The sequence below is a fragment of the Alosa alosa genome, chromosome 17 (assembly GCF_017589495.1).
Source record: "Alosa alosa isolate M-15738 ecotype Scorff River chromosome 17, AALO_Geno_1.1, whole genome shotgun sequence".
NCBI lineage: Eukaryota > Metazoa > Chordata > Actinopteri > Clupeiformes > Clupeidae > Alosa > Alosa alosa.
This window is the reverse complement of record NC_063205.1, coordinates 28,922,634-28,937,213: the sequence shown is the minus strand read 5'-3', so window position 1 is coordinate 28,937,213 and position 14,580 is coordinate 28,922,634. Positions and strand designations below refer to the sequence as shown.

General features: G+C 41.4%; 1 protein-coding gene across 1 annotated transcript; it reads left to right on the top strand.

Moving 5' to 3' along the window:
- Positions 1–3,432: 3,432 nt before the first annotated feature.
- LOC125310320 (serine protease FAM111A-like) lies at positions 3,433–14,289 on the top strand (the record flags this gene model as incomplete). Its single annotated transcript, XM_048267620.1, has 5 exons — positions 3,433–3,600; positions 4,048–4,131; positions 12,285–12,332; positions 12,562–12,718; positions 12,860–14,289. Coding segments are annotated over exons 3-5 (1,599 nt in total), but the record flags the coding sequence as incomplete, so codon positions are not given.
- Positions 14,290–14,580: the final 291 nt, after the last annotated feature.

Genomic DNA, 14,580 nt, shown 5'->3' with positions numbered 1-14,580 from the left:
CCTGTTTTCCGACTAGGTCAGAAGAAAAAAACTGTAAAGGTTAACGCTATCAAACAAACCCAGAAACTACTAGGCATACTTCTACTAACTACGATATGAGATATAGCCTACCTGCGAGCCGATAAGCTATATTTGTCATCGGAAGTGAAGTGCAGAAGTGAAGTAAAAGCTTACACTTGACAAAACATACCGTACGGTGTTTTGTTCGTTTAAAAAGTGTTTGTCCGAAAGTTTTACGTGTTCGTCTCGTCTTACTACGTCGTACTACAAGTACAGCAGGCAGTTTTTAATTGACATCCGCAAAAGCAAGTTTTGCAACGTTCTGGACTTTGCAACAGAGACGCTAAAGGACTACTCCGGCCTGCAACAACACCGGACTCGCCTGCTACTCCTCCCCCGGAAAGAAAGCGTCGGAAGCGGTGTGCGAGGAAGCAGAAGAGGGGCAAGCGCGGAGGCGTCCGGGCCAGGCTAGCGGCCAGCCCAACTCGCCCAGCCATACCATCCATTCTCCTGGCAAATGTACGATCACTGGACAACAAAATGGATCACATACGACTGCTGAGATCAACGAACCGGACAGTAAGTAACTGCTGTGTGCTCGTCCTCACTGAGACTTGGTTAAATGACACCATTCCGGACTCTGCTGTACAACTGGAGCAGCTAGCATGCTATCGAGCAGACAGGACCATTGTAAAGGGAGGTAAATCACGAGGAGGAGGAATCTGTGTTTACATCCGTGACGAATGGTGCCGGTGTTGCACCAAATCCTGTGACCTGTCGAAATTTGTGACTCTAGAGGGCGCTCTATGAATTTAATGAGTTGGACTGACACATTGACAAAGCACTTACGCAAATAACGTAAGATCATGGTCCAAACATGAACGGTCTATTAAAGAAACGAACTAGGCTACTTTACTGACATTCAAACGCACAGTAGGTATAAACGTAATATAGGCTAGTCTAATAGTTCATCAACAAACAACCTACCGGTTAAAACGGAAGGTCACAATTTTCCAAAAGTAGTCTACAGTAGCCCATAGGCGAAATGATTGCGAGAAAATCACTCCAAATATCTCTCACCACCCCAGTAAACAGACAGACTCATTCAACATGCAGTAGGCTATGCTACTTCATTCAGATCGGTCACATAGCCTATTTAAATGGTTAAGACAGTGCTCCACCTTGTCACACCTCGTTGTAAAAGTCATTGGGATGGCATCTTTCATTTCACTGGGGTTTGGTATTACAATACATATGTAGCCTAGTAAATAACAAAAACAAACACAATTTGTTGACATGTGTGGTTGAGCGCTTGAAACTGTCATTTATTTTATGAATGTATTTCAAGGTTGTTTTGTGGGTAGAACTACAACATATGCTGTGTGGTCGTGCAATGTCATTCTTCCAAAAAATAATGTTTTGGTTGTTTTGAATGAAAATGCATAGGCCTACTTCCATAGAAATGGTATGTTTACGATAAATATTCTGTTGTTATTGTGAAAATTGCAGCTATTCATTAACCTTATTTTAGCCAACAGCTTTCAGATATCAAGTTTGTTGTCATCTGTATTGTGATTTTTGTATGTAATAATAAAGTAATAAAACAAAACATCGGTCACTATTTTTTATAGACTGTCAAATTATGTTTCCCCACTGGAACTCTGCAGAAATAGGCTCATATACACACAACACCATCTCAGGTGACTTCTCTTACTCTCCCATGTTTAACCAAACAGCTTCCATCACTCCTGTGAACTTCAGCAGGACAGGTCACACATTTTGTCAGAGGCCCCAAGTATTGTTGGCAACAATACCTCAAGCAGCATCACACTGAGCACAGGGGCCCCCCAAGGCTGCGTGCTCAGTCCGCTGCTCTTCACCCTGCTGACGCATGACTGCACTGCAACCTACAGCAACAATCACATAGTGAAATTTGCTGGCGACACAACTCTGGTGGGTCTCATCACCAAGGGCTTAATGAGACTCAATACAGGTTGGAGGTCGACCATCTGACCACGTGGTGCAGGGACAACAACCTCCTGCTGAACGTCCAGCAAGACCAAAGAGATTGTTGTTGACTTCGGGAGAGGTCACACCCAACACCTGCCACTGACCATCGGCGGTGCTGTGGTGGAGAGAGCGAGCAGCACCAAATTCCTGGGGGTGCACATCAGTGAAGACCTCTCCTGGACCACCAACACTGCATCACTGGCGAAGGCTCAGGCGCGCCTGTACTTCCTCGCGGAAACTCAGGCGAGCAAGTGCTCCACCAGCCATCATGACCACATTCTATCGAGGCACCATTGAGAGCATCCTCTCCAGCTGTATCGCTGTGTGTGGAAGCGGAAGCTGCACTGAATACAACAGGAAAGCCCTGCAGCGCATAGTGAACACAGCTGGAAGGATTATTGGTGCTTCACTCCCCTCCCTGAAGGACATTTACACCACCCACCTCACCCCCAAGGCGACCAAAATTGTGAGTGATGCAAATCACCCCGCTCACAATCTGTTTGATCTACTGCCCTCTGGGAAGAGGTACAGAAGCCTGCGCTCCTGCACTACCAGACTCACCAACAGCTTCATACACCAAGCTGTAAGGATGCTGAACTCTCTCCCCCTCTCCCCCTCCACCCTCAGCTACATAACATCCTGGACATTGGACCCACAATGGCGCCTGCACTACTCCACTTGCACACTTGCACACTTTTACAACTTGTTGTTGTTGTCCTGAAAACACAACACTTCTGCTGCTCTTACATAACTTGCACCACTATGCCACTTTCTTTCTTACTTAGGTCAAACAGAACTACCCAAGCCTTTTATTGGCCTGACTTTGCACTAGTATTTTATTGGCTGTCTATGCACAATTTCAACCAAAAATTTGCTGCTCTTATTTTTTCATTATTATATGTGCCCTCTTATTTACTTATTTACTTACTTTTTTGTTTACTTGAATGTTATGTTTGTCTGTGGACTTAAATTGGTAAAATATGTCTTGTCTTCACCGTGGGATAGTGAGAAACGTAATTTCGATCTCTTTGTATGTCTGGAACATGTGAAGAAATTGACAATAAAGCTGACTTTGACTTTGACTATACAAATAAATAATTTAGGCAGGGAAGGATGGCTTCTCTTGCCCTGACTGACATATAAGGCTATATGCAAATTAACTTGGCTTCACCATTGAAAGGTAAACGAGGACAGGATATTGTCTAATAATTTGTTAAAGAAACATATTTTACATTTGTGTTACCTGGATATCTGAAAAGTTAAATGGGATGACCTGACCAACATCCAACTGAACTACAGAACAAAGTGAAGATGTTTCTGTTATGGTCATATACTGTCAAATGTTTGAAAGATTTTCCAGTAGGCTAGGTGGCAGTAATGTTGCTCGCAATAGATTTAGGAGCCAGAAGGAAATGAAAAGAGGGCATCAAGAGGCGGTCCATTCAATTACACAGGTGGAGACTAAACAACAAATCTTTGGTGATGTGATATTGTGGATCATTCCAGAAGCCATCTGTCCGACAAGGAGCACAAGAATGCCGAGTGGGTTTTGAAGCTGTGTGGAACCTCACCTTATCCAGATCGTTCGCTGTAAGTAACGACTTGTACTATTAGAATGTCTAAAAAACGTGGCAGGTAAATGAATTAGAACACTGCTGGCCCTTTAAGTGGGGACATGATTTCCATTTCAAAAAACCTTTTTCTGCACCATGCTTTATCTTAATAAACAAGGTTTAGGAAGTCCCATGATTTTCTTATTTGTAAATTTGAGTCAACTTACAACTATAACCTATAAAAAAACAATAATTTAGGTAGGCTAATAATCAGGGAATAATGGCACATACATTTGCTCTCCCCAAATGCTCTCTTGCCCTGAAGGCTATATGCAAATGAATTTTCACCTCATTTGGATATTTAAGGTTACTGATAGTGCTATTTCAGTTTCAACTTCATGTGAAGTCATTGTCCATACACTTGTGCTGACTTCATAAAAAAAAAAAAAAATCTGTGGTGATGTGATATCGTGGATCTTTCCAGAAGCCATCTGTCCGAGAAGGAGCAAGAACTGCTGAGTGGCTTTTGAAGCTCTGTGGAAACCTCATCTTATCCAGATTGTTTGCTGTAAGTAACAACTTGTACTATTAGAATGTCTAAGAAATGTGGCAGGTAAATGAATTAAAACACTGCTGGCCCTTTAACTGGGGACATGATTTCCATTTCTAATAACCTTTTACTACACTATGGTTTATCTTAATAAACAAGGTCCAGGAGGTTCCGTGATTTTCTTGTTTGTAAATTTGAGTCAACTTACAACTATAACATATACAAATCAATAATTTAGGTAGTCATCAGGGAATAATGGCACATACATTTGTTCTCCCCAAATCATCTCATAAGGCTAAATGCAAAGTCATTTTCTCCTTGTTTGGATATCAGAGCCGATAGTGCTGTTTCACTTTCAACTTCATGTGAAGTCATTGCCCATAGGTGAGACAGGGGCTGGTTGGGTCACTTTTCACTATTTCGCCGTCTTACCATGCTTTAAAACTTTCAAAGTTTGATTAACTGAAAGCTTGGGATCTCTACGACGGAGTATTAGGGCCACACATGAAGAAAAAAAAATATTTCTGCCATGGCGAGATTAAACTCGACATGTTGACTTTAAAGTCGACATGTCGACATTAAACTCAACATTTCGAGAATAAAGTTGAAATGTAATGTCGACTTTAATCTCGACATTAAACTCGCAATAGGCCCTACTGTTTAAAAATAGCCTACACAGTTTAAGCTATGTAGCCTACACTAATACACAATATGTTACATAAAAGAAAAATGGGCTTCAAATAGGTGTTATTTCAGATAGATTGCGTCTTGTCTGTTAACTACACTGTAAAAAATAATAAGTAATGGTTACTTGAAAAAAGGGTGGAAACTCGTTGCCTTAAATAAGTTAAGTAAACAAAACTTTTCTCTTTCAAGTTATGTTTACTTGGATGTCTACAAGTAATGCTTACTTAGAAGAAGTTATCCTTACTTAAGACTTTAAAGTTCTGGTTACTTACTTCCAACTAGTAAAGTTTACTTCATGCCCTCAAGTAAAGCTTACTTGAATCAAAGTTGTATTTACTACTGTTAAATGAGTTACCCTTACTTTGAGTTGTAAAGGGTACTTTATGTTGGATAGTAAAGTTTACTTGCAGAATATACACAAATAGTTGGCACTATTAGATTAGATAACTTTATTGTCATTTTGCAGAGTACAAGTACAAAGACAACAAAATGCAGTTTGCATCTAACTAGAAGTGCAAAAAAGCAGAAAAAAATGCAATGTGATATACAAAGACAGGTGGTGCATAGACAGGATAGGAAATATGCGGTGTAAACAGTAGTATACAGTTGGTTTACAGAAGGTGGTTTAGAGTAATATAAATTAGGTATAAATATGTGCAGTGTATTAGCAGAATAAATATGGATATATTTGGTATGAACCATATAGACATATATGTACAGTATACAGCTATGTGCAGTGTGGTAACAGTACTGAAGTGCAGAAACAGTAACATTATAACAGTAGTAAGAATACGTGTATGTGCAGGATGAATAGTATGAAGAGCAGTAGAAAATGGAATGGCTATATGTGTAATTACAGTATGTACATTTGTAAATAAATAGAACACTATGGGTGGGATAGGGTAGTGCAATTGTCCACGGGGGTGGGTGTCCCCGTCAAGGTTTCGTGGTCATGGTGGACACCTCAACAGGCACAGGCAAGGAGGCATCGGGCGGGGGGCTTAGTTGGTTGGTTGTCACCGGGATGCACAGCTAGAGTTCAGTAGGGTGACAGCCGCGGGGAAGGAGCTTCCTCTGAACCTGCTGGTTTGGGTGCAGAGAGACCTGTAACGCCCCCAGAGGGGAGTGGGGTGAACAGTCTGTGGTTGAGGTGAGAACAGTCTTTGATGATGATGCTTGGCGCAAAGCATAACTTGCCCTGGATGTCCTTGATGGTGGGGAGTGAGGAACCGGTGATCGTTGGCCAGTTTTCACCACCCTCTACAGTTTTTTCGGTCGTATTCTGGTGTAACCTCCATGTTTCAATCAGTAGTGTTTGAGCAACTGACCTCTGACTTCACATCCAAACAAGCACAACTTACATGTCCAGTTCATTGCTCTGCATTTTCAGTTTTCCAACTGCAAAAAAAGAAAAAGAGGGCAAAATTATTATCAATATGCATCTATTGGCCATGTTTAACTAAAACAGCTGATTAAGTTTATCACATTAAATGTTAATTTAAATTATTTCTCCAGAGACCTAATTAATACTGTTAAGCTAAAAATATTATGATTTGGCAACTTAATTTTCTCTATTGCTTCAGGCCTAGTACATTTATCACAATAGAATTTAAAATGTCAATCATACGTTGGAATTATATGATGCCATTTTGCACCTCAATAACGGCACATTCGCTCAAATTCCACACACTGCAACCTAAGTCCTCTTGCTAAATCACAACGAAAAGATTTTAGATAAAAGACCATGGCTTTCTCAGTCAGTAAGGTTATGAGTCCAATTATCCTAATTGTTTTATCAATACAGTAGGAATATCGACGTAAACCATACACAGTTTAATCTTTACACGCTTTGAATCAACTTAGCATGCTAGCAAGCGTTTCTCATGAGAAATGGCTAACTTTAGAACTAAACTTCATTAAGAGAGCTCATGAAGACAACTGCTATTGGCAAATTTATACAGCCTAGTTTTAGACCCCAGGCGCACCACTTCCTCATAACGTCGATAACAAAAAAATATCAAAGGGCTTGAATACCTAGAATATTTGTTTTCTGCTCAGCATGGTCTGAGGCAGTGTTAACAAAGATCTTTGGTGTTAACTCGCATAGCTGCTATCAGTTAGCTGCAAACTGTTAGCAGCTAAGCGATATATCGCCCACTTAGCAAGTTGAACTTAACATTACCCCAGTTGTTAATGAAACCGAATGTACAGTTTTGCACAAATGCTGTTAGTTCAACCTATACTGTAAACATTTGACACATTAATACATACTGTAAACTTACCGGACAGAGCAAGTCACTGGTGAAGCTGTTACACTCCCATCCCAAAAGTCAGCCACACTGTAACACTGCCGACCGTTGGCTGTGGAATCCAGAATGCTCCCTCTGCAACTGTGCGCGTGTGCACTGCGTGAGTCCAGTTTACTCAGGTCTGAGTTGTGAAGCTTACTCGTGTATCTCAAGTTTTAGACCCCATTGTTGCAAGTTCGGCACATTACTAATGTTACTCTAGTAAGAACACTAGGTCAGCCTATAGTAAGTAAAGTATACTTGTGTTACTGCAGTAAGATGTAGTGTTATTTTTTACAGTGTACTCATTGCCGTCATCGTGAAGTGCTGTCTCGCGGTTATGGAAATGCCATGCCCTATGCCGTTTAGGCTAAATATCTAGAAAAATATATGTATCCAATGATCTAATGTTTCTATACAAAATGTTATTTCACTCTGTTTTACGTGGTTAAGGCCACTGCACATCCAAATAACTGCCCTTCATGACACACAGGCCGTCACTCTCCAGGATAACATGGCAAAACTCATTTTTCTAAAACTGCTTTTCCATATCTCACCTGCAATACGTATAGGAGGCTAGAAACACAGGTATAGCCTAAGCATATATACTATTTTGATCCCGTGAGAGAATATGTGTGCATGCACTTTATTTATGCACTTTGTGTGCATATGTGTGCATGTAGGCTACTAGCCTACATGGGGTGGTCGGGAGGACAGCTTCATTCGTCCCTCCATAGACATTCAGCAATAGGCTGTTTTGCATCCATTACAAACGTCTAGGATTGAGGAGAGCGCCTAGTATGCCTCTAGTGCATAAGCATGAAGTTGAACCTTTAGATGAAAAACATCACTTTAATAATAGGCCTACAATAAATAAATAAACTGCTATGACGTTTAGGCTACTTTTGACCATCGCATTTATCGCCTGTAACTCCGTGATAAGGACCTAACAGCAAAGTATTTGGCTGAGCAACGTAGGTTAATATGTTCTATTTTTTGTCCACATGATATAGGCTTATGTCTAATCATTGTTGCACTCAAACACTCTGAATCATTGTTGCACTTGTTGCATTGTTTCATTCGTCCTCCCTTACAATCGTCCCGAGCGGTCGTTCTCTCTCCAAACTAACTTTATTCTCAAAATGTTGAGTTGAATGTCGACACGTCGAGATTAAAGTAGACATGATATTTCAACTTTATTCTCGAAATGTTGAGTTTAATGTCGACGTGGCGACATTAAAGTCGATACGTCGAGATTAAAAGTCGATATTACATTTCAACTTTATTCTCGAAATGTCGAGTTTAATGTTGACATGGTGACTTTAAAGTCGACATGTCGAGTTTAATCTAGTCATGGCACAAATATTTTTTCCTTCATGTGTGGCCCTAATACTCCGTCGTAGATCTCAGCTAAAAAATATGTACATTCAGTGTCAACAAATTATCCCTTGTTTTGAGTTTAAAGTGGTGTTGTGCACTTGTGCCAACCTGCGCCAGGCACGGGTTTGGTTCTCACATGTATTCGGGGTTGGAGAACATTTATGTTATAGCCCTTTTTGATTTAGTTTGAAGTGCTCATCTTTCTCACTGCCTGTAAGGCTTTGCTGATGTCTTTCCTGTGTGTATAGGACCCATTGTCAAAAAAAAATTGGTCCCTACCAATTTTTTACTTCAAATGTTGTCAAATGTAATCAGAATAACGTTAAAATAAAGATTCATGATGTTTTTATGTGTACAATACACAGTTTGTCACAAAGTAGCCATAGGGAATGTATGTGCCAACCAACCCCAAAATCAGTGTGTCAACCTGCCCCATGTTTGGACATGCCTCGGCACTGAAATGGTGTTGCACCAGTCACCACAGGCTTAAAATTTCATATCAAAGCATATCTGAGTCCTGCCTCTTTCAAGTTAAATTAATATCTAGGCAACTAAAAGGTGCACCCACAACATGTTAGACTGAACTCTTAACTGGAGCACACACACAGAAGAAAAATATTTGAATGTCATTAACCCTTTAGGTGACCAAATATACATTACATTACAATACATTAAAAAGGACAAATTCATTTGCATATAGCCTTCAGGGCAAGAGAGGATTTGGGGAGAGCAAATGTATGTGCCATCATTGGATCACGGTTAATGATGTATGCTAAAGTTCTACCTATGTGGTGAGTGTCAGATGATTGTCTAATTTTATTCCAATTTCACAATGATCATGGAGGAAAACCTGGTTAACACCAGCCTACTTCTCAAGTCTCAATTGCAAAAAGGTTTGTGTAGTTCTCCCAGGCTACACGGAGGATGTTCTGATGAAAAATCTATTGCAAACAGGTTAGTGTAGTTCTCCCAAGTTACATGGAGGATGTTCTGATGAAGAATCTATTGTCACCATCATTACCATTGATGGCTCTCTGTATGTTCCACTACCCTCTGGCTATTTAATGTAGGCTATTGTTTAACAAAGTTGTAGTGGCCGTTTGTCACCAAAAAGAAATTCAAATTAAATCAAACATTCAAACGACAACTTCTGGCACCCTGGGCAGGTGATGTACGCAGGCAAAAAATAAAATCAAATTCCAGGCTGGATTCAGGTTTTGTGGCTGGTTTACTTGTTCCAGCTGAGCAAACAGTACAGCATCTCTCGTGTTGGTAAAAAAACATGTGCCCACCACCAAGGTGCATACAGGCCCCCTCCTACTTCCTACCTGTATTCACCTTTTGGGGCAGCCGTGGCCTACTGGTTAGCACTTTGGACCTGTAACCGGAGGGTTGCCGGTTCGAACCCCGACCAGTAGGCGCGGCTGAAGTGCCCTTGAACAAGGCACCTCACTGCTCACCGAGTGCCGCTGTTGATGCAGGCAGCTCACTGCGCCGGGATTAGTGTGTGCTTCACCTCACTGTGTGTACACTGTGTGCTGTGTGTGTTTCACTTATTCACGGATTGGGATAAATGCAGAGACCAAATTTCCCTCACAGGATCAAAACCATCATACCTGTGCCGAAGAAAACTGCTCCATCCTGCTTCAATGACTACCGCCCTGTGGCACTGACACCCATCATCATGAAGTGCTTTGAGCGGCTTGTCATGTCACATATCAAATCCATTCTCCCCCCCACCCTGGACCCCTTCCAGTTTGCATACCGAGCCAAGCGGTCTACAGAGGATGCAATCTGCTCTGCCCTCCACCCAGCCCTCACCCACCTGGAAAAAAGAGACTCATATGTGAGATTGCTGTTTATAGACTTCAGTTCTGCATTCAACACCATAATACCACAACAACTCATTTGCAAACTTGACAAACTGGGACTCAGTACCTACCTCTGCAACTGGCTACTGGACTTCCTCTGTCAGAGGCCCCAAGTAGTACGTGTTGGCAACAATACCTCAAGCAGCATCACACTGAGCACGGGGGCCCCCCCAAGGCTGCGTGCTCAGTCCGCTGCTCTTCACCCTGCTGACGCATGACTGCACTGCAACCTACAGCAACAATCACATAGTAAAATTTGCTGACGACACAACTCTGGTGGGTCTCATCACCAAGGGCGACGAGACTCAATACAGGTTGGAGGTCGACCATCTGACCACGTGGTGCAGGGACAACAACCTCCTGCTGAACGTCAGCAAGACCAAAGAGATTGTTGTTGACTTCCGGAGAGGTCACACCCAACACCTGCCACTGACCATCGACGGTGCTGTGGTGGAGAGAGCGAGCAGCACCAAATTCCTGGGGGTCCACATCAGTGAAGACCTCTCCTGGACCACCAACACTGCATCACTGGCGAAGAGAGCTCAGCGCCGCCTGTACTTCCTGCGGAAACTCAGGCGAGCAAGTGCTCCACCAGCCATCATGACCACATTCTACCGAGGCACCATTGAGAGCATCCTCTCCAGCTGTATCGCTGTGTGGGGCGGAAGCTGCACTGAATACAACAGGAAAGCCCTGCAGCGCATAGTGAACACAGCTGGAAGGATTATTGGTGCTTCACTCCCCTCCCTGAAGGACATTTACACCACCCACCTCACTCGCAAGGCGACCAAAATTGTGAGTGATGCAAGTCACCCCGCTCACAATCTGTTTGATCTACTGCCCTCTGGGAAGAGGTACAGAAGCCTGCGCTCCCGCACTACCAGACTCACCAACAGCTTCATACACCAAGCTGTAAGGATGCTGAACTCTCTCCCCCCTCTCCCCCCTCCACCCTCAGCTACATAACATCCTGGACATTGGACCCACAATGGCCGCCTGCACTACTCCACTTGCACACTTTACAACTTGTTGTTGTCCTGAAAACACAACACTTCTGCTGCTCTTACATAACTTGCACCACTATGCCACTTTCTTTCTTACTTAGGTCAAACAGAACTACCCAAGCCTTTTATTGGCCTGACTTTGCACTAGTATTTTATTGACTGTCTATGCACAATTTCAACCAAAAATTTGCTGCTCTTATTTTTTCATTATTATATGTGCCCTCTTATTTACTTATTTACTTACTTTTTTGTTTACTTGAATGTTATGTTTGTCTGTGGACTTAAATTGGTAAAATATGTCTTGTCTTCACCGTGGGATAGTGAGAAACGTAATTTCGATCTCTTTGTATGTCTGGAACATGTGAAGAAATTGACAATAAAGCTGACTTTGACTTTGACTTTGACTTTGAAAAGAGTATATACTTATACTTAACCTGTGCCCACTACTGCCCCCAGGTGTCTAAACCAAATATTGTAGTAAACTAACCAAAATAAAGACTAAACATATAAATCAAAACAATTAACTAAACAAATAATGACCAAAAGAATATCACCAAAATATAACACTAACGTGAGCAAAATCATAATAATAAACAAATTAACTAACAAAATTACCACTACTGAGATTAAACTAATGTAGCTCCAACAAAAGTGTTAGACAAAAAATATCTAGAAGTATCACCTCTAGCCCTATATGAGTTGCTGAGTTGAAACTGGCTTTTGCAATTCTTTAAAGGAGGTAGACAGGCAGTTGTGGACATATCAGCATTACAATTTACAATTACAATTACAATTTACAATGAGACATTCAGAAAATGTTTCCAGTATTCAGAGGAATATCATTATTACCATTTTAATTTTGTGTTATTCAGTTCACAAAGCTTTATAAGCTTTGGACAAAGAAAAGGCTAACTGCTGCTTTTGTCTGATTCATTTTACAGAACTGAACTATACAGAGCTCATCCAGATCATCGAGCATGGCAGAAAGTGTAAGTCTTCTGTCATCCTTTCAATTATTTTTGAAAACCTGACCATGTTGGATTCTATTCATTTCAAAATGATCTTAAAACTAATTAAACATTTTTTTTAAATATTTTCTCCCCAACAGAAACATTTTAAAAAAAAACTGTTTTTCTTATATGACAAACAAAAATATAGTCTGAGCACTAACAATCATTCAAAAGTGATGCATTGTTGACCAACCCTGTCTTCCAAAAGGCCAGAAAGAACGAATCTGCAAAGGATGTAATTATCAGGAGACAAAAGGCATACAGAGCAGCTATAAGTGTAGATTTCCCCTGTTGTCTACTTGAAGATGACGAGGAACTTGAAATATCCTTCATCAAAACAACATTTGTGGAAGAAGAAAAAAAACGTGAACAAACTCTATGTTTGGAAAAACATGAAGACCTGGCCATCTTCGTTGTCCACACAACAGGTGGTAAAAACATAAAACATGCTATAATGAAAAACAGGAATCTCCATAATACAGTGAATCATGTGTGTGTTGTTGCAGTCAAAGGGAAAACTGTAAAGAATGCTCTGCGAGGAGATGGACGTTTTGCCAAGAAGTTATTTAAGAAGGACTTTGCTCTTCAAGATGAAGCAGATGGGAAGACAACCACACTCATGACAAACCCTGTGAGTGAACTGGAAGATCATAAACTATACAGAATTGTTCTTAACAGCCCTGATGTTATGCCTGATAGTCTGGAAATGGTGGATGACCTCGATGATCAATCTCAATCAGAAGCGGATACGGCTGATTCATGTCCACATTCAAACATCTCAGATGGTCGGTCCTCAGGAAAGGCCTTATTGGCCTCTGGCAAAAAGGAGATGACCACCACTTCAAAGTCAAAGCGTACAAACAAGGTGGAAATTCTGGGAAAAATACCAAACACTGGAGAGATTTTAAACATCCTACGTGATCAATATGCCAGTTTGGTACAGCATCTTAAAGCTCGTAAGGATATTAAGAGTGCTGCACAAGTGAGAGAATTCCTCAGAGAGGAATTTTCAAAGGAAACTCAGGGTTTCTCTGAGATAAAAACTTTAAAAACACTCATGGAACGAAGTGCCTCTGTCTGCCAGGTCTATTACAATAAGCAAGCATTAGTAACAGGGTTTCTACTCTTTAAGAGATTCATTCTCACTAATGCACATGTCATCACAGATCAAAGCAAAAAAAACCTGTATAACAATCTAAGTGTGTCATTCAGTTTTGAAGATTTAGGCCCAGAAAACAAAAAGCATTTTGCATTGAAGAGAAGGCCTATAGCATATGAATATGTGTATACCCCGCAACAAAGTGTGGACTTTGCTCTGTTGGAGCTAAAGAAGTCTCCTGAAGCATTGCCTCCACCACTTCTTCAACACTATAGTGCTCCACCAGTGAGAGGGGGAGTCTGCGTCATAGGTCACCCAGACTCCGGTGTTAAAAAAATGGACACGTGTCTCATTATTGAGCGTGAAAACCAACAACAGGCAGCCGAGAAACATGCAAAAGAAAATTCTGATTTTTTTCAAGTCATTAAAGACACATACTTTAACAGGAAACAAGAGCTTGATGGCTCTCAAATTGAGTACAACAGCTGCTTTTTGTATGGAGCATCTGGATCCCCTGTCTTTGATGAGCACTGCAATGTAATAGGTATACATACAGGAGGCTACGTGTACAAAAGAACGAAACCAATAGGCAGCATCCTTGAATATGGATTCCCTTTACTGCCCGTTCTGGTGTCTATTCTCAGACAAACAAAGGACAAACATCAACATGTGTGGGAATCCTTTTTAGCCGAGAACACAAAACTAGTGAAGCAGTATGCTGAGGACATGACCTTTAGACCAGACTTGGGCAACCGTGCTTGGGAAAGTGATCTGCATGTGGACAGTTATGAGGAAGAGGATGAGGATAAGATTAAGGAAGAGGAGGATGAGCACATGGATGTGGGAGAGGAGGAGGAAGATGATGAAGAGGAGGAGGCAGACAGTGATGAAGAGCAAGAAGAGGAGGAGGCAGACAATGATGAGGAAGAGCAAGAAGAGGAGGAGGCAGACAGTGATGAGGAAGAGCAAGATGAGGATGATGAAGATGATGATAACACAGAAGGAAAAGCAAAGAAACGCAAATTGGTATGTGGGTCACTCTATTCCTGAGCAGTCCTCCTTGGAAATATTGGCTATTAAACTCAATGGACACAGGCCCACTGTTATTGCTATTAATTACAGATCACC